Raw genomic sequence first — 25,648 nt, 5'->3', positions numbered from 1 at the left:
GATTATCGATCGCAAACAGGGTTTCTATTTTGTCTCAATGGGGTTGTAGTGAGCTGGAAGAGCTCCAAGCAAAACATTGTAGCAGACTCTACAATGGAGGCTAAGTATATTGCATTATCCGATACGGCCAAGGAGGCAGTTTGGATTAAGAAGTTCGACACTGAACTTGGTGTGGTTTCCACGATTGTTGATCCGATAGATGTCTATTGTGACAACAATAGAGCAATTGCTCAAGCAAAGGAACCACGGTCTCACCAGAAGTCCAGACATATAGTCAGACGCTTTCATCTCATAAGAGAAATGGTTGAGAGGAAAGATGTATAGATCAGTAAAGTGCATACTTATGACAATCTCACTGATCCACTGACAAAGCCTCTATCACAACAGAAGCATGAAAAACACTTAAGGTCATTCGATATTAAATACATGAATGATTGACTATAGTGCAAGTGGGAGATTATTAGAGTAGGTGCCCTAGAGCCAATCAATTATTGTAAAATTGACTTTGTAATAAATGTTTATTTATCAATAAAAGGCATATTCTACTATATCACGTAAATCATATTATATGTATTGATATATATCCTTAGGATGGTAGAACCGTGACGAGGGTATCAAGTGTTTCAAATCTTGATATGAGAACCCTATGATCACATATGATGGCCATTCTAGAAATATTCATAGCCTCGGTATTATTTTGATCAAGGACAAAGATAATACAGTAAGGCTATCATAGTGTTGAACGATCCTGTCGAAAGCCAGTGACTAATCTCACTTGTCAAGGTTGTTTGCCGACAACCTGGTGCAATGCACGGGTGCTTGCTAGAGGCAAGTTCACTAGACAGGCCTACCAGAGGATTCCATATGGATGGTAATCCTAGTGTCTATGGAATAAATCCTCTAACGGATAGTGGTGCATGTGATCCTTAGACTTGAGATCATCGGAGCGTCTTGTGTACCAATTGGTGTAGTTTGACACTAGCCCAACGTAATTATATTCAAAGCTATCAATATGGTAGTGATTGGCTACATTGAGAAGTGTATCGAGACTATGGTGGATCGACAAAGGATTCATCACTCATGGATAAAAAAGAAGTTATATCACAAAGTAATTAAATAAATGGCAATGACACTAAATCTGTGGCCACAGTGGGATTGAGTTGATGCTCAATCCAATTTAATATTCATGTCGTTGGTCCAGTAACTGAATACAAACATGTCGAGGAAATCTGAGGTTGACACTATTTCTATACCTCAGTCTCGATGAGATAATAGTTGATGAAATGATTTGATTTCACGGTAACCATACAGTTGACAGGCTACGGTTTCTTTGAATCTGAATCTATCAGGTGATCATGATGCCTTGCTAGGGGCCAATCTTGGTCTGTGTGTAGTGAGATGATTAATTAGTGTTGATTGCGGTACTACACACTGCCGATATGATGGGTAGCATACGGGTCACACACTTAGAAGATAATTTAAGAATCAATTTGTGAGAAGAGTATTTTCATCTTTTAGGACGAAATGATATTTTGGTAATTTCACAGTGCAATTAAATTTGCTGAGGTCGTTGTTTGTATTTAATTTTAATATTAAAATTAAATTTGTGAGATTATATTTAAATATCTCTGTATATATTTAAATGAATTATTATTATTAATTAAAGGTTAATATATTATTATATATTAATTGATTTTAATTATAATAATTAATTAATTAATTAAAATACCATAAAGGGTGTGTTTGGTTGCAAGGGTGAATTAGGGTTGGAGCCCATGGCTATTCCTAAGTGGAATAGGGTTTTAATTGTTGTACTATATAAGTGCAACTTAAAATTAAAACATTAGCGAATTATTTATTCAATTAAAACCCTAGCCACCCTATCTCTCTCTCTCTCTCTCTCAAGAAGAAAACTTTTCTTGTTCTTCTTTCTTGATTCTTGAAGCCCTTAATTGTTCTAGCAAAATAATCAAGGGTTCTGCTAATTATCTTCGTGTGGACTTCCGTGAGTGTGATCATACTTTGGATCGATTGGCAAAAAATCACATGAACAGTAAACGGTGAACAGTAGATAGCAAATAGTATCGCGAAGAGTGTTCCTGTCCGGAATCAGAGATATTCGAAGGAGCCTCCAAACGTACGTAAGTATTTTAATCCTTGAATGTATTTACTTTATACATATTTTTGTTTATAAACATGTAAACAGTATAATTTATACTCAGATCTAGGCAAAGAAAGGTAATTGATTTACCGATTGAATTTTTGTTTTCCGCTGCATATGGTAGATCAATTACTTACACATATATCAAACACTACTCATTTGTCCAATACAAACACAGTCCCTGTATCCAGTAACACTGTAAACCCTCATATTTCACCTTTACCTATTGTCACTATGACCATTCCCACTTTAGTTGGTATTGTCCCCATTCCCACTACAACAATTGATTCTCAAGACATTAGTCCTACTCAACATTTAGCTGGGAGCACTCATTCTGCTCCAACTATCTCTTCTAACAACACTGGTTTCAACTTAGCCTCATCCATTATCTCCAAAAACAGTTCAGCCATGTTAGCACCAGATTTGTCACCTTCTCAACTCAGCCCACCTACTGAGTCTTCACTTGCCACACTTAGTTTACCTTTTTCATTGGTAGATTGTTCACCAAACAAAGTCAACTTTCCTTCAAACACTACCTCAGGTTCTCCACCAACTTGTTTGCTTGAAGTTGATCTAACATCCTCACAATTTTCTGACACTTCTACTCAACTGGTTCCACCCAATGCAAATACTCACCCTATGATTTCAAGGTCTAAGAAGATTGTCCAATTGCCAAGTTTCAACGACCAGAGTGTTTCCACTGCCTTGCTTACCATAGGTTAGACTTCTATAGAGCTTGAACCTTTGTTAATAGCTAAAGCTTTAGTTAGCAATAATTGGAAAACTGCTATGTAGTCTGAAAATGATGCCTTGGTTAAGAACAATACTTGGACATTAGTTCCCTTATCTCCTAATTTGAATATTGTAGGAAACAAGTGGTTGTTTAGGGTCAAATTTAATGATGATGGTTCTTTATAAAAATATAAGGACAAGCTTGTTGCTAAGGGCTTTCAACAAACACTGGGCCTTGACTATTTTGAAACATTCAACCATGTTATCAAACCATCAACAATTTGACTTGTACTCACCTTGGCTATCACTAATGGGTGAGATGTTCAGCAGATAGATGTCAACAATGCCTTTTTGAATAACATTTTGGTTGAAAATGTTTTCATGAAGCAACCTGTTGGGTTTGAAGATCCAGCTCTTCCTACCTCTATATGTAAGCTCAATAAAACTCTATATGGTCTCAAACAATCCCCAAGGGCTTGGTTTGATAAACTGAAACAGGCTCTTCAGGATAAAGGGTTCACAAATTCAGTTCCTGATTCGAGTTTGTTTACCCTTAAACAAACATTAGGTTTTATTTATGTTCTTGTTTATGTTGATGATATTTTAGTTACTGGCTTCGATAGTGCCTACATCAGCCAACTTCTAATAGATCTCAATGCTCAATTCTCTCTAAAAACACTTGGTTCTTTAAAGTATTTTTTAGGACTTGAAGCTAACAGAACAGAAGTTGGACTTCATTTGAAGCATACCAAATACGCTTATGATCTTCTTGCTAAAACCAACATGTCCGAGACACATCCTTATTCTAGACCAATGGCTGTAGGAACCAAACTGTTCTCTACCGATAGTGAGCCCTTCCAGAATCCTACTTAATACAAAAGTATTGTTGAAGCTCTCCAATAACTGACACTTACATGACCAAATATTTGCTTCACTGTGAACAAACTTAGCCAATTCTTACAAGCTTTAACGGATCTACAGTGGTAGGTTGTAAAAGAGTTCTTCAGTGTACTAAAGGCACCTTAAATCATGGGCTATTATTTTAACCAGCAAGCTCTTTACAAGTTGAGTGTTATGTTGATGCATATTGTGGTGGTAGTTTACAAGACAGACGTACAACTAGTGGTTTTTGTTTATATTTAGGCCATGACTTGATTTGATGGAGCTCTCAGAAACAAAAAGTTGTTGTACTTTCTTCTACTGAAGCAGAATATAGGGCCTTAGCTCATACAGCTACCGAGATTGCATGGATGCAGAGTATTTTTTCTGAAATTGAATTGTAGTTTGCTTCCACACCTGTCATTTGGTGCGACAATGATAGTGCTGGAGCACTGGCAGCCAATCCAGTATTCCATGCCTGCACAAAACACATTGAAATTGACTCTCATTACATCAGAGAATAAGTATTAGCTAAACGAATTGCCATTCAATATGTCCCTTCTAAGTTGCAAATTGTTGATCTGCTCACACAGGCCTTGTCTATTACTCAAACTGCTGATTTAAGAAAGAAATTGAGAGTACTATCCTCTGAAGAACTTTGAAGTTGAAAGGTGATGTTGAGTAGCAACAGATATTCCTTACTATTGTGCTTCCATTTTTTTTTTTTTTTTGCATTGCTATTGAGAGGTGATGTTGAGTATTTCTGGCTTGATGTGAGTTTCTAAGTTGTTGAGAGTTGATGTTAAGTAGCAGCATATACTGCCTACTGTTGTGTTTCAACTTTTTTTTTTTTTTTTTTTGCATTGCATTGCTGTTGAGAGGTAATGTTGAGTAGCAATAGATATTGCCTATTGTTGTGCTGCATTTTTTGTTTTGCATTCTGGCGTGATGTGAGTTTTTGAGTTGTTGAGAGGTGATGTTGAGTAGTAGCAGATAGTGCCTATTGTTGTGCTGCAATTTTTTTCTTGCATTATGCAGATATTACCAAAACTTAGGTGTTTCTTTGATTGCTTAAAGTCCATGATGATGAAATTCTTAGTTTTTTTGTTTGTTAAGAATTAGCAGCTCAATTGAATGAACGACAACTTTTGTTAGAGAGTTGATAGAAGTAATCAGAGGTAGTTCTATTTGAGAAGGCATATTGGTTAGAGAGTTGATAAAAGTAATTAGAGTAATCAGAGATAGTTCTTTTTGAGAAGGCATATTGGTTAGAGAGTTGATAGAAGTAATTAGAGGTAGTGCTAGCTAGTGCTTTTTGAGAAGGCATATTGGTAAATTGTTGATATCAGAAGGTAGTCTCGTTTGAGAAGGCATATTGGTTTAGAGTCAATGAAGACTGTTGACCAAAGTAGAATTCAGAGTCGATGAAGACTGTTAACCGAAGTGGAGTTGCAAAACATTACATTATGCTACCGTTTTGCAATGCATTGAAAATGAATCAAATAAAGCCATATACGCTGTCGTTTTCAATGTAATTAATAAGTTAGTTACTATAGCTATTTTGTATAAATATGGAACTGAATCCACATTTGTATTCAGTTAAGAATTAATGAAAAGAATCCACTGATTCACCGAATTGCTCTCTATCTTTTGTTCTTTGTTTTTCCATTTTTTTCTCATTTTGCTTTGCTTCAAGATTTACAGTATTGACCAACAACTTTTTCCTACCCAAATTTTCCAAGTCATGTATTCACTTTAAACTTATGGAAAAAAAGAAAGCTATAAAGACAATTGCATCGGTAAAATTACAAATATGAAGTATATAGTAGATACAATACTTGTTTTCAGTTAATAGATCTAGACTAAGCTTTGATTGATTGTTTCCAATTAATGCATTGCTCCTGATTAGGGATGGATTTAGAAATTAAGTTCAAGGAGGGAAAATTTAGAATAAAATAATATACAATATGAAAAAAAAAATGAGTGGGATCAAATCTAAAAGTATTAAAACAAATACAGTTTAATTAAAAAAAAAAAATTTAAGGGGATCACAATTAGGCCCCACTCATTGTAAGTGTGCCTACCTCGGTTTTGATAAACTGGTGTTAAGTAACAACTGAAATAGCTTGCCATCCTTCTATCCATGAGCATTATATTCGATAGAGGTGATTGCCAAACAAATCCAAGAATGTTGTTCTAAAACTCCTATAGTCATGGAAGATCAACTTGGTAGTTAAAATTGAAGATAGATATTGACAACAACATGACTTTAGATTGAGTGCATAGAGGTAGCAGTGAGACACTAATCTTTGTTGTACTTTAATTTTGCAGATACATTTACAATAACTATAAAAATAATCCACTAGATAAGCTCTCGAAACAGATAAACTGAAGTAAATGGTGTTACCATTTGTATATGTAGTATAAATCAATATATTCTTAGGATAATATCCTAAAATATATAGCCTCCTTTTGTTTGTGATTTCATACCATATGTTGATGCGTGATTTTGAGACCAATGACTCACACGTGCAAAGTGCTAAGCTGACCGTAGAAATTACACGTGATGTGATTTTGATAATCTAATGCAACGATCGAAAGTAAATGAGAAGTGATTTTTATAGTGGTTCGGATGCTTAAACGAATCCTACGTCCACTGTTTCTTTTATATATGAGAGATTACAAGAGGTCGTGTATAGCAAACAGTAAACATAGATGCAATAACTGTATTCAGAGCAAATATTAAGTCAGTTTCTTTCTAGTAGGTTGTTCTTGCTCTGAAAATATAGATTACAATCAGAAAAATCAGCCTCTCGAAAGTGAGAGGGAGTCCTCTATTTATAGTAGAGGAATTAAAGGTAATGATTACAAATATGCAAGTTGGTAGGTGCAGTGCAAGTCCTTCCTTGCCTCTTATTGGCTGATAACTTAAGAGATATTCTCAAATTATCTAGGGTTTGGACAGGTGTGCGGCCTTTGTTCATTTGTAGACAAAATCTGAATCTGCCAAATTGATGAGAGCTATGTTCGTTTTGTTTTGGGGTGACATGGTAGCTTTTGGTCGACGCAAAGCCTTCCTGAACTCTAATTGATGCTGACTAATTGCAGCTTACGTCAGCCTTGATTTTTAGGCATAGCAGAAACTCCCTAGTTCTTAAGGTTCAAAGATTGAATCTTAAGAACTTCAAGATTATGTCGCGATCTAATCTGACTCGAAGAGAAAATGTTCGAACTAGCAGTTGAGAACAGCCACATTGTTTACAAACGATATGAGGCTGATTGCTTGACACGACCAGCGAATTGAGTAAAGGTTGCGATATGGATTTTCAAGAGTTATACAAGCGACCTGCGGTAATCAACCCAAAAGGTTCAGTGACTTATGTTGGATCATGCTCAATGCTATAATAATGTATCTTGAGCTTTATCTGTCATTCGCGACCTGAAAATACTTAGGATATTTTGCTGTCGAAAACTGAGAACCACTTCACTTTGAGCTTGATATATGGAGAAGAGTGTTCGTTCGAACGATCTCTTCAGATGTTATTCGTAGCGCTTGACAGCTGTTTAAGTCAATGAGATAAGCGTTATTTGATAGACGTGTCTCTGTAAAATAAGTGTCAGCCATGAGCATTAAATGCAAGACATGCTGAAACGACATTCCCTTTTTCAACATTAAATGCGGATGAAGGTGCATTTAATGTGGAGGAGATAATCAAGCCGATGTTTCACGATTTCGATAAAAGGAAATGCCGGTTGATTTCTACAAAGTGTGGGGGTTACTCTTTGCATGGATCGATGACAGATGGTCACAATCAATGGTTAGAAACGTATCCCTCCCAAAAGTTGTTTATAAAGGAAACCAAACATCGCCTTCTTCTTTATAAAACCCCAAGTCCATTTCAAGTTTTTCACAGAACTTTCACTTTTAGAGAGAAAAACAACGTTTTTGCACTCAAGAAATTAGTTCATCCTACGTACAGAGCATTCATCCCCAGCAATCAAGAGGTAAAGAAATTTCTTCTTTTTTGTCTTTTTCATCTTTGTAAAAAGCTTAGTTTTTACAACAATGGTGGGTATGAACGTCTGATAGACGTAGATAGTGAGCATCCCCTAGTAATGTTTTGGAAAGAAACACTTATAAAAGTGGAAAACTAGGGCATAGATCTTTGGAAAATCTCCCTTAAAGATTTTTAGGGTTTTTAAGCATTTTAAGGTTTCCTTTACTCTTTTAAGTCGTCGTACAAGGCAATGCGTATGAAGACTGAGTCATCCCTACATGTCACACATTTTCAGACTTTGAGAGTAATGGATGCTCCCCAAGAAAGAATACCTAGAGAAGGAAGCTCGCGACCACCAAACACCTTAGCGGGTCCCAACCAGGAGATGTTATCGACAACCACAAGGGAGGCATATAGAAGGCGATTGACCAATGTGCGATCAATGTGGACATCATCCAATACAGGTCGCATAGTGCTTAGGATCCTCCCGGGGGAATGGCTACAATCTCGAAGTTAATTTTCAAATGTTTAGGTCGATTCTCAACCACTTCCAAATCGTACCATTCCAAATGACGCCAAATGTGTATATGATAGCAGTCGCTATGTATATCGCATTTGGTGAACACAATCAACACGAGCCAACAGCTGTGGAACTTGCCTGTGCCTATTACCTTAAGAGGAGTAAAAAGAAGGACTCATAGTATTTCTCCAAAAGAAATACTATTGAGAGAGGGATATTTGGTTACCCAAGCAACGTCGGGGCTTATGGCACCAAATTTTTCTTCTTCAAGTATGATAGAGTCTATAAATATGGGGATCCGAGTAGGTTTTTCCTTTTAATCTTTAGATTCTCTACCCTTTATCTCTAACTCTTCTTTGGTAAATGAGGCTAATAAATTTTTTGCTTTCTTGCAGAAAACAAAACAACCAGGTTGTTTGCTCTAGCTGACTTTAGCCACATCGAAGCATTTGGTCAACTGTCCAACCAAAGTCGCGATGTGAGACTACTCGTCACTACCGCCAACCATCAAAAGTACGGGTTTTTCAGTTCTGAAGCATCGTTGGAAAGTCCAGATTGTAAGTATCCCTTATGCAAAAATATTTTTAAGTCTTTATTAACAAAAGAAGACTTTTCTTTGCTGATACATCTTTATGTCGTGTAGCGAACATGCCTCCAAAGGTTCTGAAGACATCAAGAAGACCTGGGGTGTTCAAATTCCCCAGAGTTAACTCGACTGAACTGGTTGGAGCGACCTCCAGCAATATCCCCATAGGAGGGATTTACGTTGGGGAGCGACGTGAAGAAGCTCCCCAGAACGTGGTTACTCACGCATTGAAGAAGAAGACCATGGGCCAGAAATCCAAGAAGAGGAAGCAATTACCCACCGAAGAGGACTCTGAATCCGAACTAGAAGGCTTCGGGGTGTTGCCAGACACACTTCAGCCCTACCAAGTCTCTACCCTGAGGACTTCCTCGAGGGATGTTCCCGGGACATCGGCTACACCTGGGAGTTTGTAAAGAGCAGAGGGAGCGACAACAACTGCTCAAGGGAAAACATGCAGACAACAGGGTCGACGAAGTGCTTGCTTTTTTGAGGCTAGACTCGCCTGTTTTGGATCTATTAGGGAAGCTACTAGATCACTTGCGTCCGATGGTTTACACCCTTTTAGAGTGCCAATTGGCCACAGCCTTCAAGGGGTTTGTGAATTCTCGACCTGACAACCTAGTGGCCACTGTAGTTCAAATGTAGAGTCAGGTAAAGTGACTGATCCTCTTAAGGGTTTCCTCTATACAAGTCGAGCCTTTAGTTTTTTAAGATCTCAAAAAAAAAAAAAAAAAAAAAAAGAAACGAACTTTTTCACCTTGAGTGTGGCTCAACAGAAGATGGACATCTATTCTGCCGATCAACTCCATGAGTTAAAGGAAGAGAATGCTAAGCTAAAGCAAGAACTGGCGGCTTTAGATGTAGAGTTAAAAGCTTCCCACATTCGGTCGAATGTATACATGACTGAAAGGAATTCTGCTATACGAACAGTAGAGTTCCAGAATATTGAGCTCGACAAAAAGGATGATGAGAACAAGGAGCTTCAGTGAACAATGGCAAGGCTTACCAAAAAGCTGATTCAAAGAGAGAATGAGCTACAAGTGAGCACTGATCGTGAAAAAGCAACAGAGAGGACCCGAGCTGAGTTATGGGAGAATTCAGAAAGGTAGCAGAAGGCACTGCAGGTGGATCTTAAGTTGGCCCAAGGGCAAGTCGTTTCGTTGACCAACAAATAGGGCAACAGAATCTCGAGCTTGAGAGGAAGGCCATTCATTGGGCGATACAAGCGATCTATAGCTTGTGGTTGAGAAATCTAGAAATGGATATCTCTAACCTTACTAACGAGTATCAAGAGATTCTCATCTCTATGCTAGAGGCTGAAGAGCGAAGGGAACAAAAGTTGGCCCTGAAAGATGATAATCTGAGAATTATACTGTTTTTATTAGGCTTTTTGTCCGGGTTTTAGATACTTCTTAGTTCATTTTTCCTGAATTGCTATTTAATTCTTTACATTTTGTGTTTCAAGCCAAAATGGACATTTTGAGCAAATAATGAGCGAATTGGAGTTTCTAGACCCAGAAGTGAGCGGATTTTAGAATTTAGAGGAGTTCTGAAGTAGATTGAAGCACTATGAAGCTTGTTCCCATGAGAAAGCATCGGAGATCGAAGATTCAAGCAAAGAAGCAAGTGGAGGGCAATTCTATAATTTCAAAATTCTTCATGAAGGTTCGCCGCGGCGAAGGAAGTGAAACACGAGATTCTAACTTACCTCGTCGCCGTGGCAAAAGTCTTTCTTCGCCGCAACGATGTCTTCGTATTTTTGTTTTCTTCAAAACGCACAGTTTTATTTTAGGAAATTTGTAGGTTTTTGGGTGAACTATAAAAGGAAAACTTTACCATTTTGAGAAGGGTGGTCGGAGTTCGCCTAGTTTTCATTTTTCCTTAGGATAGATTTGACATTTTTGTTAAGAAAGTGAGAAGATTGGAGATTAAACCTCATGGATTCTTCAACTAGGGGAGATATCTTTTCTTTTCTCTTTAATTCAATATGTTGAATGTTACGTTTACTGTTTTTCTTGCTGTGTATTTTGATTTAGTTATGAACTAACCCATTTTGGGTTAGGGTTTTGATTAGGTTCAGATTTCTATGGGTTAATGAATTGATTATTGCTATTTCTATATTCTATTGCATAGATTGTGTGGTTATTCTGTTTTTAATGGAATTTATTTGATGAATATGATGAGATTGAGAAATGAATCATGTTGAGCTTCTTGGGTAATCACCATTGTAGTATTGAATGCTAGAGATAGATTTGAGAATCAATGAAATCAATCTAGGATTCCATTAGCTTAATGAACTTAGATCTATTATTCTTCAATTTGTTGGGTGCGGAAGTTTAATAGGGAAAAGTAGGAATTCATAGCCTGAGAAAGTATGTTTGACAACTTAGAAAATTCGATTTACAATCTATGCATGTGAGTGTGGAATTAACGTAGTCCATAGAATTCATCCATAGAGTCCGAATGAAGTCAAAACCCTAACCGTTTGTTAAATTTATATTATTCTTGCATTTTAATTCTTGCTTTCATTAATTAGTTTTTAATACTTAGTAAGTTTTGTTTTAGTTTTAGATTTAATCTCTCCCATTAATCCAAACACATTCGGTTCCTCCAACTTGAAAACAATTAGGAAATTTAGTGCTTAACAATCAATCCTCGCGGGAACGATACTCACTTATCACTTTATTACTTTGTGCGACTAGTGCACTTGCTATTTATGCATGTTGTAGTTACAACGCATCAAGTTTTTGGCGTCGTTGCCGGGGATTAAGTTGTGTGAACAATAAATTTTTCTTGTGTTAGCTAGATTAGAGCTTTATTTTTGCTTAATTGTGTGTTAGTTTAATTTTTGTTATTCGTTTTGGTTGGCTTGTGATCTCACTTTTTGTCTCTTTCTGTGTAGTTTATGTGAAGAGCAAGACGTTAGCCAGTGATTCCTGTTGATCCAGAAATTGAAAGAACCACTAGAAGACTAAACAGAGAGAGAAGAGAATGAGAGGCTACAGTTGAACCAGAAGTCATAGTTGTAGAGATGGCAGAAAATAGAACACTAAGGGAATTCTTAGTTCCTACAGTTGAAGGCAGTGGTTCAAGCATTACTAGACCAGCAGTATAAGCCAACAACTTTGAGATAAAGCTGGCAATCATCCAAAGGATTCAGCAATTGGTACAGTTCAGGGGAGATTTGAAGGAAGATCCAAATCTACACATTGCCAATTTTTTGGAGATTTGTGATACTTTCAAGTCAAACAGAGTGTCAGATGATGCCATCAGATTGAGAATATTCCCGTTTTCATTGAAGGATAAAGCTAAGGGATGGTGATAAGTGCTTGAAAATACACTTACACTTAGTGGTTTATAGGTATCATTTGTGGGAAATTAGGATTAATTCGCATGAATTAACTTAATTGTTTCATAAATGCACTTTTCGGGATCACGGGGTATTTTTATTGTGTTTTCAAGGAATAAGGCTCAAAAATAATATTTGGATGAGAAATGACATCGGCGAGAGAATTTGTGACAACTAGAAACAAATGGATCGAGAATCGGAGTTGAAATGAAGAAGTTATGGAAGTTGAAGTAAAGAGAAGATTCTAGATTATGTTCTAGCTTGAGCATGCCTCAGTATTTTGAGAATCTCTTGACCTTTAGAACTTGTATTAAGACGATTCTTGGACCATTGGAAAGATGATTCAAAGGGCTACATTGCATATGTTTATCACTTTTCCAAATTTCATCGTTATCAAGTTCAAAAATCACCATCTCTGAAGAACAGTGGAATGATGCGGGAAGAAGACTTATAGCTACTGTGCCACGACACTTTCCAGTAGCTACTGTGCCGCAGCACAGTGCCGCGGCACAGTCATGATAGTTGGGAGCTTTTCCTCTGTTTTTTACTAGGAAAATAGGGTTTTAAGAGTCCTAAACTAACTACAATTAAGGAAAACAAAACCCTAACCCTTGTGGGATATAAATAGAAGTCTTTTAGCATTATTTAAGGGGAATTCTTTTAGAGATAAAAAAAAAAGAGAGAACAAAGATATTCAAGAACTGAAGAAAAAGGGAGATTAAAGAAGGCTTGGAGAAGAATAATTGGAGGAGATCATCATCAACTTCATTTCTTCTTCTTTGTTATTATTATTTGTTATGAATAATACAATGATGTTCTCATATTTATTCATGAAGAACTAATTCTTTTGTGATAGAGGGTGATTTCAAAACCCTAGACATGTCTTGTGATTAATAAAATTTGCATCTATTTATCTTTTGATCCCTCTTGCTTATGTGATTATTTCTCTGTGAATAGTGTTTAGATAGATTGTCTTAATTGTTTAAGTGTGCAATTAAATAGTTAGGATTAATTTATTAATGCCAATTTAGGTTGTTTAGTACATAATCGCTTTATTAGCCTAAATAACTAGTGGTAAAGTGTATGCCTGCATACATGGGGGGTAATCACTCAAGATAACTAAACCGACCATATGAGTTTAGCCTTGATTCAATATGTCTCTCACAACTTAATGCTTTTATTACTTTGAATCTAGAGATTGTATCCTAGGTTATCTAATAAATAGGGAACCGGGTTATGACCGTGTCTAATCCAACGACTCAGTAAGGAGAGATAGAACTTATCAACGTTTTGTATTTTCTGAGCTGATGTGATTAAGAGAGTAGAAGTTAAAGAGTGCTTTTATTATATGTAATTCATGTCTAGTGGTGGCGAATAAACCTTCAATCTAGTTTCTCTTATTTATCTCTTTCGTGATTGTTTCATTGTTTTACTTTGTTTAATTTTAGCTTGATAGTTTTTGTTGAGTTTTTATAATTCGTGACAAACCCCGTTTGAAGTAGATAATTAATTGAGTTCACAAATCCTCTGCGGGAAAGACCCTTACTTGCCCTTTGCTACTACACGACTTTGCATTAGAATTTAGAGAGGTAAAATTAGGTGTTACATTTGCAAGCATCAATTTTTGGCGTCGTGTCGCCAGGGATTTTATTAACTTAATTATTTGTTTACTTTTTGTTTATTTTTCAATTTTATTTGTTCTTTGTTTTTGAGTTGTAGGTGTTTTTGGTGAATGAGCTCGCGATATAGTTTGAGATCAAATCCGTATTCTGATCTAAATCAACCTATTACTCATTCAAAATAACCTTTGCATAGATCAACTCTCGATCAAGCAATCCATACCGATCTTCCACTCACAAGTGATTCTTCTGATTTTTCTGATCAAGAGGAGATGGCTAATCTAACTATCAAAGAGATGGCTGCACCAACCGTTGACCAGCAACCTTTATGCATCGATACAATGATACGGCAAGGGGAGCTTTTGAGCTTAAATCTGGGATGATTCATCTCCTAGTAATTTTCAGAGTTTTAGCGGGAGAGGATCCAAATAAGCACCTTAAGGAGTTCCATGTGGTGTGCTCGAGTATGAAACCAAATGGAACAATGGAGGAACAAGTGAAGTTAAGGGCGTTCCCATTTTCTTTAGCAGATAGCACTAAGGAATGACTTTATTACCTACCATCCGGGACCATAACTACTTGGAATGAGATGAAGAGGTTGTTCCTGGAGAAGTATTTTCCAGCATCTCAAGCCATACTCATTAGGAAAGAAATTTGTGGGATTCGGCAATACAATGGGGAAAACTTATATGAATATTGGGAAAGGTTTAAGATATTGTGTGCAAGCTGTCCGCATCATCAAATAAGTGAGCAATTACTTCTCCAATATTTTTATGAGGGATTGATGCCAATGGAGAGGAGCATGATAGATGCAGCAAGTAAAGGAGCGTTAGTTGATAAAACTCCTACAGAAGCAAGGAACTTAATTGCAACCATGGCAGCAAACTCTCAACAATTTGGTACTCAATCCGATCCACCACCAAGGAAGGCAAATGAAGTGGGAATATCCAATAATCTTGAGCAACAATTGAATAATTTGACTACACTTGTGCAACAAATTGCAATTGGACAAGTGAAGACATGTGGAATTTGCTCCAATGCAGGACATCCTACCGATATGTGTCCTACCTTTCAAGAGACAAATGCAGAACAAGTAAATGCCGTGGGAGGATACCAAGGACAACAAAGGCAAAGGTATGATCCATTTTCCAATACCTATAATCCAGGATGGAGGGATCACCATAATCTTAGCTATGGAGAAAATCAACAAGCTGCTGTCACTAATAATCCACCTGGTTTCCCTTACCTACGAGCTCCACAACCGTAACAAGCAAGACCCCAAAATGTTTCCCAACCTCAAGGTAAGTCTTTGGAGGACTCGGTAAACTCATTAGTAACTAGCTCTCTTCAATTTCAGCAAGAGAATCTCAAGTTCCAACAAGAAACAAAAATTTCAATCAAGAATTTGGAAAGCCAAGTTAGTCAATTGGCTCCTACTCTTGGAAGAGTAGAGGCGCATGGGTCCGGAAAGCTTCCTTCCCAACCTTTGGTTAACCCTAGGGAGAATGCTAGTGCCATTACTTTGAGAAGTGGTAGACAACTTGAGAAGACTCACAAGAAGCCAAATGATGAGAAAGAAGTTGGAGATGAGTTGATTCAAGATGGAACAAAACAGCCTAAAAGTGCAAAAAATTTGCCAACCGATTCTTCCAATCCAAAACATCCACCTAAAGTACAATCTAAAGTTCCTATTAATACTTGTGAACCTCCTTTGCCTTTTCCTAGCAGGTGTGCCACATCAAAGAAGGAGGAACATGAACAAGAAATTTTGGACACTTTTAGAAAAGTACATGTCAATATTCCTTTGTTGGATGCAATAAAGCAAGTGCCGCGTTATGCGAAATTTCTTAAAGAATTATGCACCAACAAGAGAAAAATTAAGGGAAATGAGGTGGTGAGCATGGGAGAAAATGTCTCAGCGGTTTTGCAAAGGAAGCTTCCAACAAAGTGCAAAGATCCGGGTAGTTTCACCATGCCATGCGTCATAGGCAACACAAGGTTTGAGAAAGCAATGTTAGACTTAGGTGCTTCTATTAATGTCATGCCTTACTCAATTTATCTTGATTTAAATCTTGGTATTCTTAAAGAGATCGGTGTAGTCATTCAACTCGCTGATCGATCTAATGCCTATCCAAAAGGAGTTGTGGAAGATGTTTTGGTGCAGGTAAACAAGCTTGTTTTTCCAGTGGATTTCTACGTGCTTGACATGAAAGATGAAAAAATTGTGAAGAGCATGCCATTGCTTTTGGGGAGACCATTCGTGAAAACAGCCCGTACGAAAATAGATGTGCATAATAGGACATTGACAATGGAGTTTGATGGGGAAGTCATTCAATTGAACATCTTTGATGCAATGAGGTATCCTAATGATGATGATTGCTTTTCCATTGATGTACTTGACTCTTTAACGCAGCAAATGTTCAAGCTTAAGGGTAAAGATCCATTGGAAGTGGCAATATGGAATGGGTTGTCAACCGAGGAACCTCAAAATTTTAATGAAGTCGTAGAGTTAGGGGAAGAGCTAAATGAAACTATAGCAATGTTGGATGAGCTTCCAAAGCAAAATCCAAGGTATAAAATCTCCTATATTTCTCTTCCCATATCTAATGAGAAACTTTTACCTTCCATTGTGCAGGCCCCAACCTTGGAGCTTAAGCCTTTACCAAGTCATCTCAAGTATTTATACTTGGGAGAAGGAGACACATTGCCCGTGATTGTAGCGGCCAACCTTTCAAAGGTGCAAGAAGAGAAACTTGTTCGTGTGTTGAGAGAGTACAAAACGACAATTGGTTGGACTATTACTAACATTAAAGGAATAAGTCCTTCCATGTGCATGCACCGCATATTATTAGAGGAAGGATCGAAGCCTACAAGAGAAGCACAAAGACGATTGAATCCACCAATGATGGAAGTAGTGAAGAAGGAAATAATCAAGTTGTTAGATGTTGGTGTGATCTACCCAATTTCGGATAGTAAATGGGTTAGTCTAGTCCAAGTAGTTCCTAAGAAAATCGGAATAACCGTGGTAAAGAATGAAGATAATGACTTAGTTCCCACTCGCATTCAAACGAGATGGCGAGTGTGCATAGACTACGGCAAGCTCAATGCCACAACGCGCAAAGATCATTTTCCTCTTCCATTTATCGATCAAATGCTTGAACATTTAGCGGGCCATTCTCACTATTGTTTTCTTGATGGATTTTCAGGTTATAATCAAATTGTGATTGCACCGGAAGATCAAAAGAAGACGACATTTACATGCCCCTTTGGCACTTTTGCTTATCGATGCATGCCATTTGGCCTTTGTAATGCACCCGCCACCTTTCAAAGGTGCATGGTAAGTATTTTCTCCAATTACATAGAGAACATTATAGAGGTATTTATGGATGATTTTAGTGTCTATGGGAACTCATTTGATAATTGTTTGGGTAATTTGACATTAGTTCTTAAAAGATGCATAGAAACTAATCTCGTTTTAAATTGGGAAAAATGCCATTTTATGGTAAATCAAGGGATAGTTTCAGGGCATATTATCTCATCTAGGGGGATTGAAGTTGATAAAGCTAAAATAGATCTTGTACGTTCCTTACCACCTCCCATTTGTGTGAGAGAGGTACGTTCTTTTCTTGGACATGCAGGATTTTATTAGAGATTTATCAAGGATTTCTCCAAGATCGCAATGCTTTTATGCTGTTTGTTACAAAAAGAGGTAGCGTTTGAGTTTAATGAAGAGTGTATAAAGACGTTTGAGAAACTAAAGGAACTCCTAACCACAGCCCCAATTATTCAGCCTCCCGAATGGAGTCTTACATTCAAGTTGATGTGCGATACAAGCGATTATGCCATGGGAGCCGTGTTAGGACAACGAGTTGGAAAGTTACCACATGCCATTTATTATGCTTCAAGAACATTGAATGATGCTCAACCTAACTACTCCACAACTGAGAAAGAACTTTTGGAAGTTATTTTTGCACTAGAAAAGTTTCGTTCCTATCTAATTGGCACTAAAGTTACTGTTTTTTTCTGACCATGCAGCTCTTAGGTATTTGCTTACGAAGAAGGAGGCTAAGCTAAGGCTTATAATGTGGATTCTATTGCTACAAGAGTTCAATCAAATAATCAAAGACACAAGAGGGAGTGAGAATGTTGTAGCAAACCATTTAAGTAGGTTGATAAACCAAGAAGATGCTCTTCCATTGAAAGATGATTTTCTGGACAAACAATTACTTGCAATGACATCCTCGGGACCATGGTATGCAGATATAGTAAATTACATAATAACCAAGGGAACCCCACCCAACATGTCGCTTGCTAGCAAGGACAAACTGAAGAAGATCACCAAGCAATATGTGTGGGATGATCCATATCTTTAGAAATATTGCCCCGGCCAAATCATAAGAAGGTGCTTTTCCGAAAGTGAATTTAATTCAATTTTAACTTTTTGCCATTCCTATGCATGTGGAGGACACTTCGGAGCAAAGAGGACAACTCTCAAGGTTCTTGAGAGTGGATTCTATAGGCCTACACTCTTTAAAGACGCATATTGTTTTTGCAAAACATGTAATAGATGTCAACGCTTGGGTAATTTAGGCCCAAGAAATCAAATGCCCCAAAATCCGATTTTATTTGTTGCTTAGGTTTAGGGGTAATTATGAATAATTAGTTTCATCTAGTTTGAGACTCTCATGCCATGTGGTATGATTTGGTTAGTTAGTCTTAAGGCTTAGTGATGTTTGTTATGTATGAATTTTTATAGACATTTTTGCGATCTCAACAAATTCTAGAACTCACTTGATAACTACTTGAGGCGAAATCCTAGAATGAACATTGCTTAGGACGTGATTTAGGCTATCTTTGGATCGTTTGAGCCTTTCAAGCCAACCCTTTATTCAAATTATTGCTAGTTAGCCCTTTGAGCCACTATTAAACACATTTAGCCTTGATTTTCTTTCATGTAACCTATTAACTCACCATTATTTTGAGCCAAAAACACATTCCTACCCTTTGATTTTTAAGAGACTTAATCTAAGTACAAGATTGGTGAGAGCAATTAAAGAAGTGAGGGTGAAGGTTTGTGAAAATTGTCAATTTATTCCAAATGTGCTCAAAAGAATAGGTTGGGGTTTGTGGAGTGCTTTTTAATCAAGAGTTGGGGTAGCATTTTTAGCTTTCTTTTCTTTCTTCTGAAAAAAAAAAAATTGAAAGAAAAAAAAGAAGAAAACAAAAATAGAGAAGAAAGAAAGAAAGAAAAAAGGAAATTTATTGAGAAACATTGCAAAGTATAAATGATGCAATTAAATTATTTTGATAAAGGGTGGAAAAAGTAGGGTGTAAAGAAGAATGGTGGTGCTTGAATGAAAGTGTTTGAAAGAAATAGGATCGAGTCTCTTATTTTTGCTTATCTTTTCCGTTCTTTCATAACCTTATAACTTAGCCAACATAACAAGCTTAATAAAGACCTATTGATCCTAGGTAGTGTGATCATTCTACATTAGTGGAGAGTAGTTTGAAAAGTGAGCCTATGGAAATTGATTCTATACATTATATTATATTTTTTAAAAATTTTGAGATCAATTCTTTGTTTGTGAAGTTCGTGCATGTGATCATCCGGGTTTTGAGATTAACGGGTTTGTGGAATGATTGATGTGTGAGAGTTGATCATGAAAATGAAATTGATTTTTGAGTTACCTTTGGGCTTGGGTGATGTTTAACTATTCTTTATGTTATGTGTTGTATGCAATTTTTGAGACGAATGTATATCCGGAGACTAATGTTTTGTTTGTTTGTTTTTAATTTTCGAGTCTAGGTTAGGTTTAGTATGGATGTTTGTGGGTATCATCGTTGGAAACCCTCACGAGACTACAACTCGTCCAACTAGGGCCACCTAGCAGTTTAAAGGCTTATTGCATATGCTAAATGTAACCGTGACAATCTACGGAAGTGATTTGGGGTAGATTAGATTTATGTTTATTTTATTTTAATTTTCAAGCTAGAAGACATATTTTTATCGCTTAGCTTGCTAGGGACTAGTAAGAAGCTAGTTGAGGGTTGTGATAAGTGCTTGAAAATACACTTATACTTAGTGGTTTATAGGTATCATTTGTGGGAAATTAGGATTAATTCGCAAGAATTAACTTAATTGTTTCATAAACGCACTTTTCGGGATCACGGGTATTTTTGTTGTGTTTTCAGGGAATAAGACTCAAAAATAATATTCAGATGAGAGATGATGTTGGCGAGAGAATTTGTAACGACTGGAAACAAATAGATTGAGAATCGGAGTTGAATTGAAGAAGTTATGGAAGTTGAAGTAAAGAGAAGATTCTAGATTACGTTCCAGCTTGAGCATGCCTCAGTATTTTGAGAATATCTTGATCTGTAGAACTCTTATTAAGACAATTCTTGGATCTTTAGAAAGATGATTCAAAGTATTACATTGCACATGTTTACCACCTTTCCAAATTTCATCGCTATCAAGTTCAAAAATCATCATCTCTGAAGAACAGTGAAATGATGCGGGAAGAAGACCTGTAGCTAATCTGCCGTGGCACTTTCCAGTAGCTACCGTGCTGCAGCACAGTGCCGTGGCACAGTCACGACAGCTGGGAACTTTTCCTCCATTTTTTACTAGGAAAATAGGGTTTTAAGAGTCCTAAACTGCCACGGCACAGTCACGACAGCTGGGAACTTTTCCTCTATTTTGACTAGGAAAATAGGATTTTAAGAGTCCTAAACTAACTACAATTAAGGAAAACAAAACCCTAACCCTTGTGGGATATAAATAGAAGTCTTTTAGCATTATTTTAGGGAATTCTTTGAGAGATAAAAAAAGAGAGAACAAAGATATTCAAGAACTGAAGAAAAAGGGAGATTAAAGAAGGCTTGGAGAAGAATAATTGGAGGAGATCATCATCAACTTCATTAATCCAACCAAGTTTCACTAAGTTTTTCTTCTTCTTTGTTATTATTATTTGTTATGAATAATACAATGATGTTCTCATATTTATTCATGAAGAACTAATTCTTTTGTGATTGAGGGTGATTTCAAGACCCTAGACATGTCTTGTGATTAATAAAATCTGCATCTATTTATCTTTTGATCCCTCTTGGTTATGTGATTATTTCTCTGTGAATAGGGTTTAGATAAATTGTCTTAATTGTTTAAGTGCGCAATTAAATAGTTAGGATTAATTTATTAATGCCAATTTAGGTTGTTTAGTACGGAATCGCTTTATTAACCTAAATAACTAGTGGTAAAGTGTATGCCTGCATACATGGGGGGTAATCACTCAAGATAACTAAACCGACCATATGAGTTTAGCCTTGATTCAGTAGGTCTCTCGCAACTTAATGCTTTTATTACTTTGAATCTAGAGATCGTATCCTAGGTTATCTAATAAATAGGGAACCGGGTTATGACCGTGTCTAATCCAACGACTCAGTAAGGAGAGATAGAACTTATCAACGTTTTGTATTTTCTGAGCTGATGTGATTAAGAGAGTAGAAGTTAAAGAGTGCTTTTATTATATGTAATTCATGTCTAGTGGTGGCGAATAAACCTTCAATCTAGTTTCTCTTATTTATCTCTTTCGTGATTGTTTCATTGTTTTACTTTGTTTAATTTTAGCTTGATAGTTTTTGTTGAGTTTTTATAATTCGTGACAAACCCCGTTTGAAGTAGATAATTAATTGAGTTCACAAATCCTCTACAGGAAAGAACCTTACTTGCCCTTTGCTACTACACGACTTTGCATTAGAATTTAGTGAGGTAAAATTAGATGTTGCATTTGCAAGCATCAGATGGTTAATGGCACTACCATTAGGGACGATCAAAACATGGAATGATTTAGCACAGAAGTTCTTGACCAAATTCTTTCCTCCAGCCAAGTCAACAAAGCTGAGAAATGATATCACATCGTTTCTACAGGAAGAGTCAGAATCATTGTATGAGGCTTGGGAGAGATACAAAGAATTACTGAAGAGGTGTCCACATCATGGGTTGCCAGTTTGGATGCAAGTTCAAACATTTTATAACAGATTGATGGTGAATGTGCAAACTATGGGGGATACAGCATTGGGTGGAGCACTGCAAAATAAGACTCCGAAAGAAGCTCACGAGTTGCTTGAAGTTCTGGCAAGCAACAATTATCAAAGACCTAATGAGAGGGTGCAACCGAAGAAATCTATGGGCCTTCATGAAGTTGATGCATATATAGCCATTTCAACCCAACTGACAGCACTTCAGAAATAGTTGGGAAGTATGCAGGTAAATTCCATTCAAGCACCTCAACTAACTTGTGAATTTTGTGCAGGTAATCACGTGAGCAGCGAATGTCAAGTGGGGAACACATTTGCTTTAGCATCATCATCATTGGAGCAGGTTAACTACTTGGCAGGAAATCAAAGGCAACCGAACAATCCGTACTCCAACACATATAATCCTGGTTAGAGGAATAATCCAAACTTGTCTTGGGGTAATCAAAATCAACAGAATCAGCAAAACAATCAATGGAACCAAAGAGCATTGCCAAACAACCAAACAGGGGTGAACAATCAATTAGGAGAGCAAAGATTGACAAAATTGGAGAACATGTTTGGAAAGTTTATGCAAGAGACCACAAGTTTTATGAATGACACGAGAACGAATTTCATAAATCAAGGGGCGTCCATTCGGAACTTGGAGTACTTGTGGGTCAATTGGCTGAAATGCTAAATGAGAGACCACAGGGGTCCCTACCAAGCAACACAGTGACTAACCCGCGAGAGCAAGTGAATGCAATAACTTTGATAAGTGGGACAGTGTTGGAAGAGGTGGAAAAATCAAGGGAAGAAGAAAGTCCATAAAAGGGAAAGGAAAAGGAAGACTCTGATGAGGAAGTTGATGAAGAGATAGTTGCTGAAGAGAAACCATCCAGTTCTAGGGAAGAAGAACAAAAACGGGAAGTAAGGCAAAGAAAAAGGAAAGAGAAATTTCCATTTCCCAAAATACCACCAAAGTTGGCACATCACACTCCTCCCGTGCCTTTTCCTCAGAGGCTCATAAAAGAGAAACAGGATAAACAGTTCATTAAATTTCTTGATGTATTTAAAAAACTGCATATTAACATTCCTTTTGCAGATGCATTGCAACAGATGCCAAGCTACGCGAAATTTCTCAAGGAAATTTTATCAAACAAAAGGAAGTTGGAATATGAGGAAACAATGATGCTCACGGAGGAGTACAGCGCCATTCTCCAGAAGAACCTACCCCCGAAACTCAAAAATTCAGGGAGTTTTACTATTCTATGCATTATAGGAGACATTACCTTTGATCGAGTTTTATGTGATTTAGGTGCTAGCATCAATTTAATGCCTTTTTCTATTTTCAGGAAATTAGGAATTGGTGAAGTGAAGCCGACAACCATATGCTTGCAGCTTACAGATAGATCAATAAAGCATCCTAGAGGCATTGTTGAAGATATCCTGGTCAAGGTGGACAAATTTATTTTTCCGGCATATTTCTTCGTGTTGGATATGGAAGAAGATAATGAGATTCCTCTCATCCTGGGACGACCATTTCTAGCAACCGGAAGAGCTTTAATTGATGTTCAAGAGGGGAAGTTGATCATGAGGATGCAAGATGAGGAAGTGGCATTCAATGTCCTTAAGTCTCTAAAAGCTCCACCGAAGCGAGAGTCATGTTTCAAAATTGACTCGGTGGGTCAGTCAACCATTGAAACTTCCCAACTTAACGATCTTAATTCGTCAATTAAAGGATGCATGGTCAAGTCAAGGCGATTCAAGGAGAAGGACCGCAACCCAGAGATTTTTACACCATTCTGAGATGAGCCACAACTGAGCATGTATCTTCACAAAGGATGGATTCCTCCTCTCAAAAAGGGTGAAGAAAAATCAAGAGAACAGAAAGCTGTTGATAAGAATGTTTCAACCATGAAAGGAATGACCAAGGAATGGAAATGGGTGGCTAAGCTCTCAACAAAGGCCCCATGTGAAAAAAAATCATCGACAATTGAAACTTCGGTGCAAGGACAATGCTCGGGAGTTGATGTTTTTGGATAGTCCCGATCAACATGAAGACTTGAGAAAGTCGAGCTTTCAACTATAAACAAGTGCTCTTTGGGAGGCAACCCAAGTGTTTCCATTTGTTGTTGTTTATTTATTGTTTTGAAGTTGTTTAGTTTTCTTATGATTTTTAGATGAAGTTTAATTTGTGTGTTTTTGGGTGTTTCAGGTGAATTATCGAATCAAGGCGAAAAATGGAATTTTTCCAGTTTTCGCCGTGGCGAATAAGTTTCTTCGCCACAATGAACTGCATTTTACAAGAATTGGAAGTCGAAAAGTTCTAGACTTTGCCGAGACAATGTAGGCTCTGGAAATTTTCGCCGCGGCGAAGAAAGTTGGGCGAAATTGGCTAAGGAAAGTTTCCCACGGCAAAGGCTGTTCTTTGCCGCGGTGCTTTAGACTCTGTAATTTTTTGCCGCAACGAAGAATTTGTCTTAGCCACAGCATCGACTGGGTTGAAAAATTTTTATTTGTAGAATTAAGAACTTCTGCTTTTTATAAATACCCATGCGACTTTTCATTTTTAACACAAAAGTTCAAAACACATTTAAGAGCAAAAATTTTCCTACTTCAATCTAGAGTTTTCTCCAGCAAATTCCCATCACTTTCCCTCATTTCTTAACCCTCCCAAACACCAAAACAACTCATTTTAACAACAATTTTTGTGAAAAATTGAAGAAAATTTTTGGAAACCCTTGGTTTTCAAAATTTGAGGATCTTGCCATTGGAGCCGCAATCGATGAAATTAGTGGAAAATACTTCTTGGGATTGGTAAGATTTCGAGTTCTCCAAACTTTTTATTGATCAATTTCAATTTTTTTGAGTTGAATCTGAGATTTTGATTGTTGCGTGAGTTGTGGAACTTTTTGTGGTGTTTGTGCTTTGATTTTGATTTAAGAAGTGTAGATCTTGATTGTTATGGTGTTGAGGAGTTTGGGTTTTGAATTTTGGAGTGTTTGGTTGATTTTGGAAGAAGAGTAATTTTGGGGGTCTAGGTACGATTTTTGGAAATGCTGTGGTTTTGCAAGATTGATTGTGGTTGTTCGTAAGGTGCTTAGAGTTGAATTATTGAGTTGATTTGTAAGTTGGAAAAATGCCGCTCAAAGCACAATCCAAGGGTAAAGGAAAAGGAAAAAAAGTGGACAACCGATTTGTGAATGACAAGGCTCAGAAAAGATATAAAGGGGCAATCCAAAGGAAAGATAAGGGATTTATTGCTGAGCGTGGATTGACCGCAAGCCAGGCCAAGGAGTGGAGTCGAGGGAGACGTTAGGAGTTGTTTATGGGTGAACCTACACATGCGACCGTAGAGGTGATAGTCAGAGAGTTTTATGCCAACCTCCCGGAGTGTGATCCTGGTGTTGTGTTTGTGAGAGGTACTGATGTGGCATTCGATGCGAAGGTCATCAATCAGTTTTATAACTTGCCTCACATTGATCGTGATGATTATGAGGAATTTAGGAAGACACAGTTTGAGGATGATATTATTCTTCCGGTCATTACAAAACCGGATACCACTTGGGAAATTTCGAAGAAGGGCAGGAAGAGTATTAAGGGAACTAATTTGACACTGGTGGCTCAGTTGTGGCAATACTTTATTTGTGCAAGGATGATGCCGGAGACGCACTATAGTAAAGTGACTTATGAGAAGGCATTATTACTCTATTCTATTGCCACAGGAAAGAGAATGGATGTCGGGAACATTATCCTAACTAACATTCAACATGCAGCCAAACCAGGGC

At 37.2% G+C, this 25,648-nt stretch overlaps 1 protein-coding gene and 2 non-coding genes across 3 annotated transcripts; 1 reads left to right on the top strand and 2 right to left on the bottom strand.

The window, feature by feature from the left end:
* Positions 1 to 14,480: 14,480 nt before the first annotated feature.
* Positions 14,481 to 14,588, bottom strand: LOC116139538. The gene has a single exon (XR_004129486.1). It is a non-coding gene; the product is annotated as a small nucleolar RNA R71 (small nucleolar RNA).
* Positions 14,589 to 15,127: 539 nt separating this feature from the next.
* LOC116139471 lies at positions 15,128 to 18,217 on the top strand. The gene is given in 4 exon segments (XM_031425137.1): positions 15,128 to 15,145; positions 15,202 to 16,758; positions 16,852 to 17,862; positions 17,864 to 18,217. Coding segments are annotated over 4 exon segments (2,940 nt in total).
* A 3,521-nt stretch (positions 18,218 to 21,738) lies between these two features.
* LOC116139536 lies at positions 21,739 to 21,845 on the bottom strand. The gene has a single exon (XR_004129484.1). It is a non-coding gene; the product is annotated as a small nucleolar RNA R71 (small nucleolar RNA).
* Between the last annotated feature and the right edge of the window lie 3,803 nt (positions 21,846 to 25,648).

Source organism: Pistacia vera, unplaced genomic scaffold (assembly GCF_008641045.1).
Source record: "Pistacia vera cultivar Batoury unplaced genomic scaffold, PisVer_v2 Contig351, whole genome shotgun sequence".
Lineage (NCBI taxonomy): Eukaryota > Viridiplantae > Streptophyta > Magnoliopsida > Sapindales > Anacardiaceae > Pistacia > Pistacia vera.
Note: the sequence above shows the minus strand (reverse complement) of the source record. Positions and strands in the feature narration are given on the sequence as shown.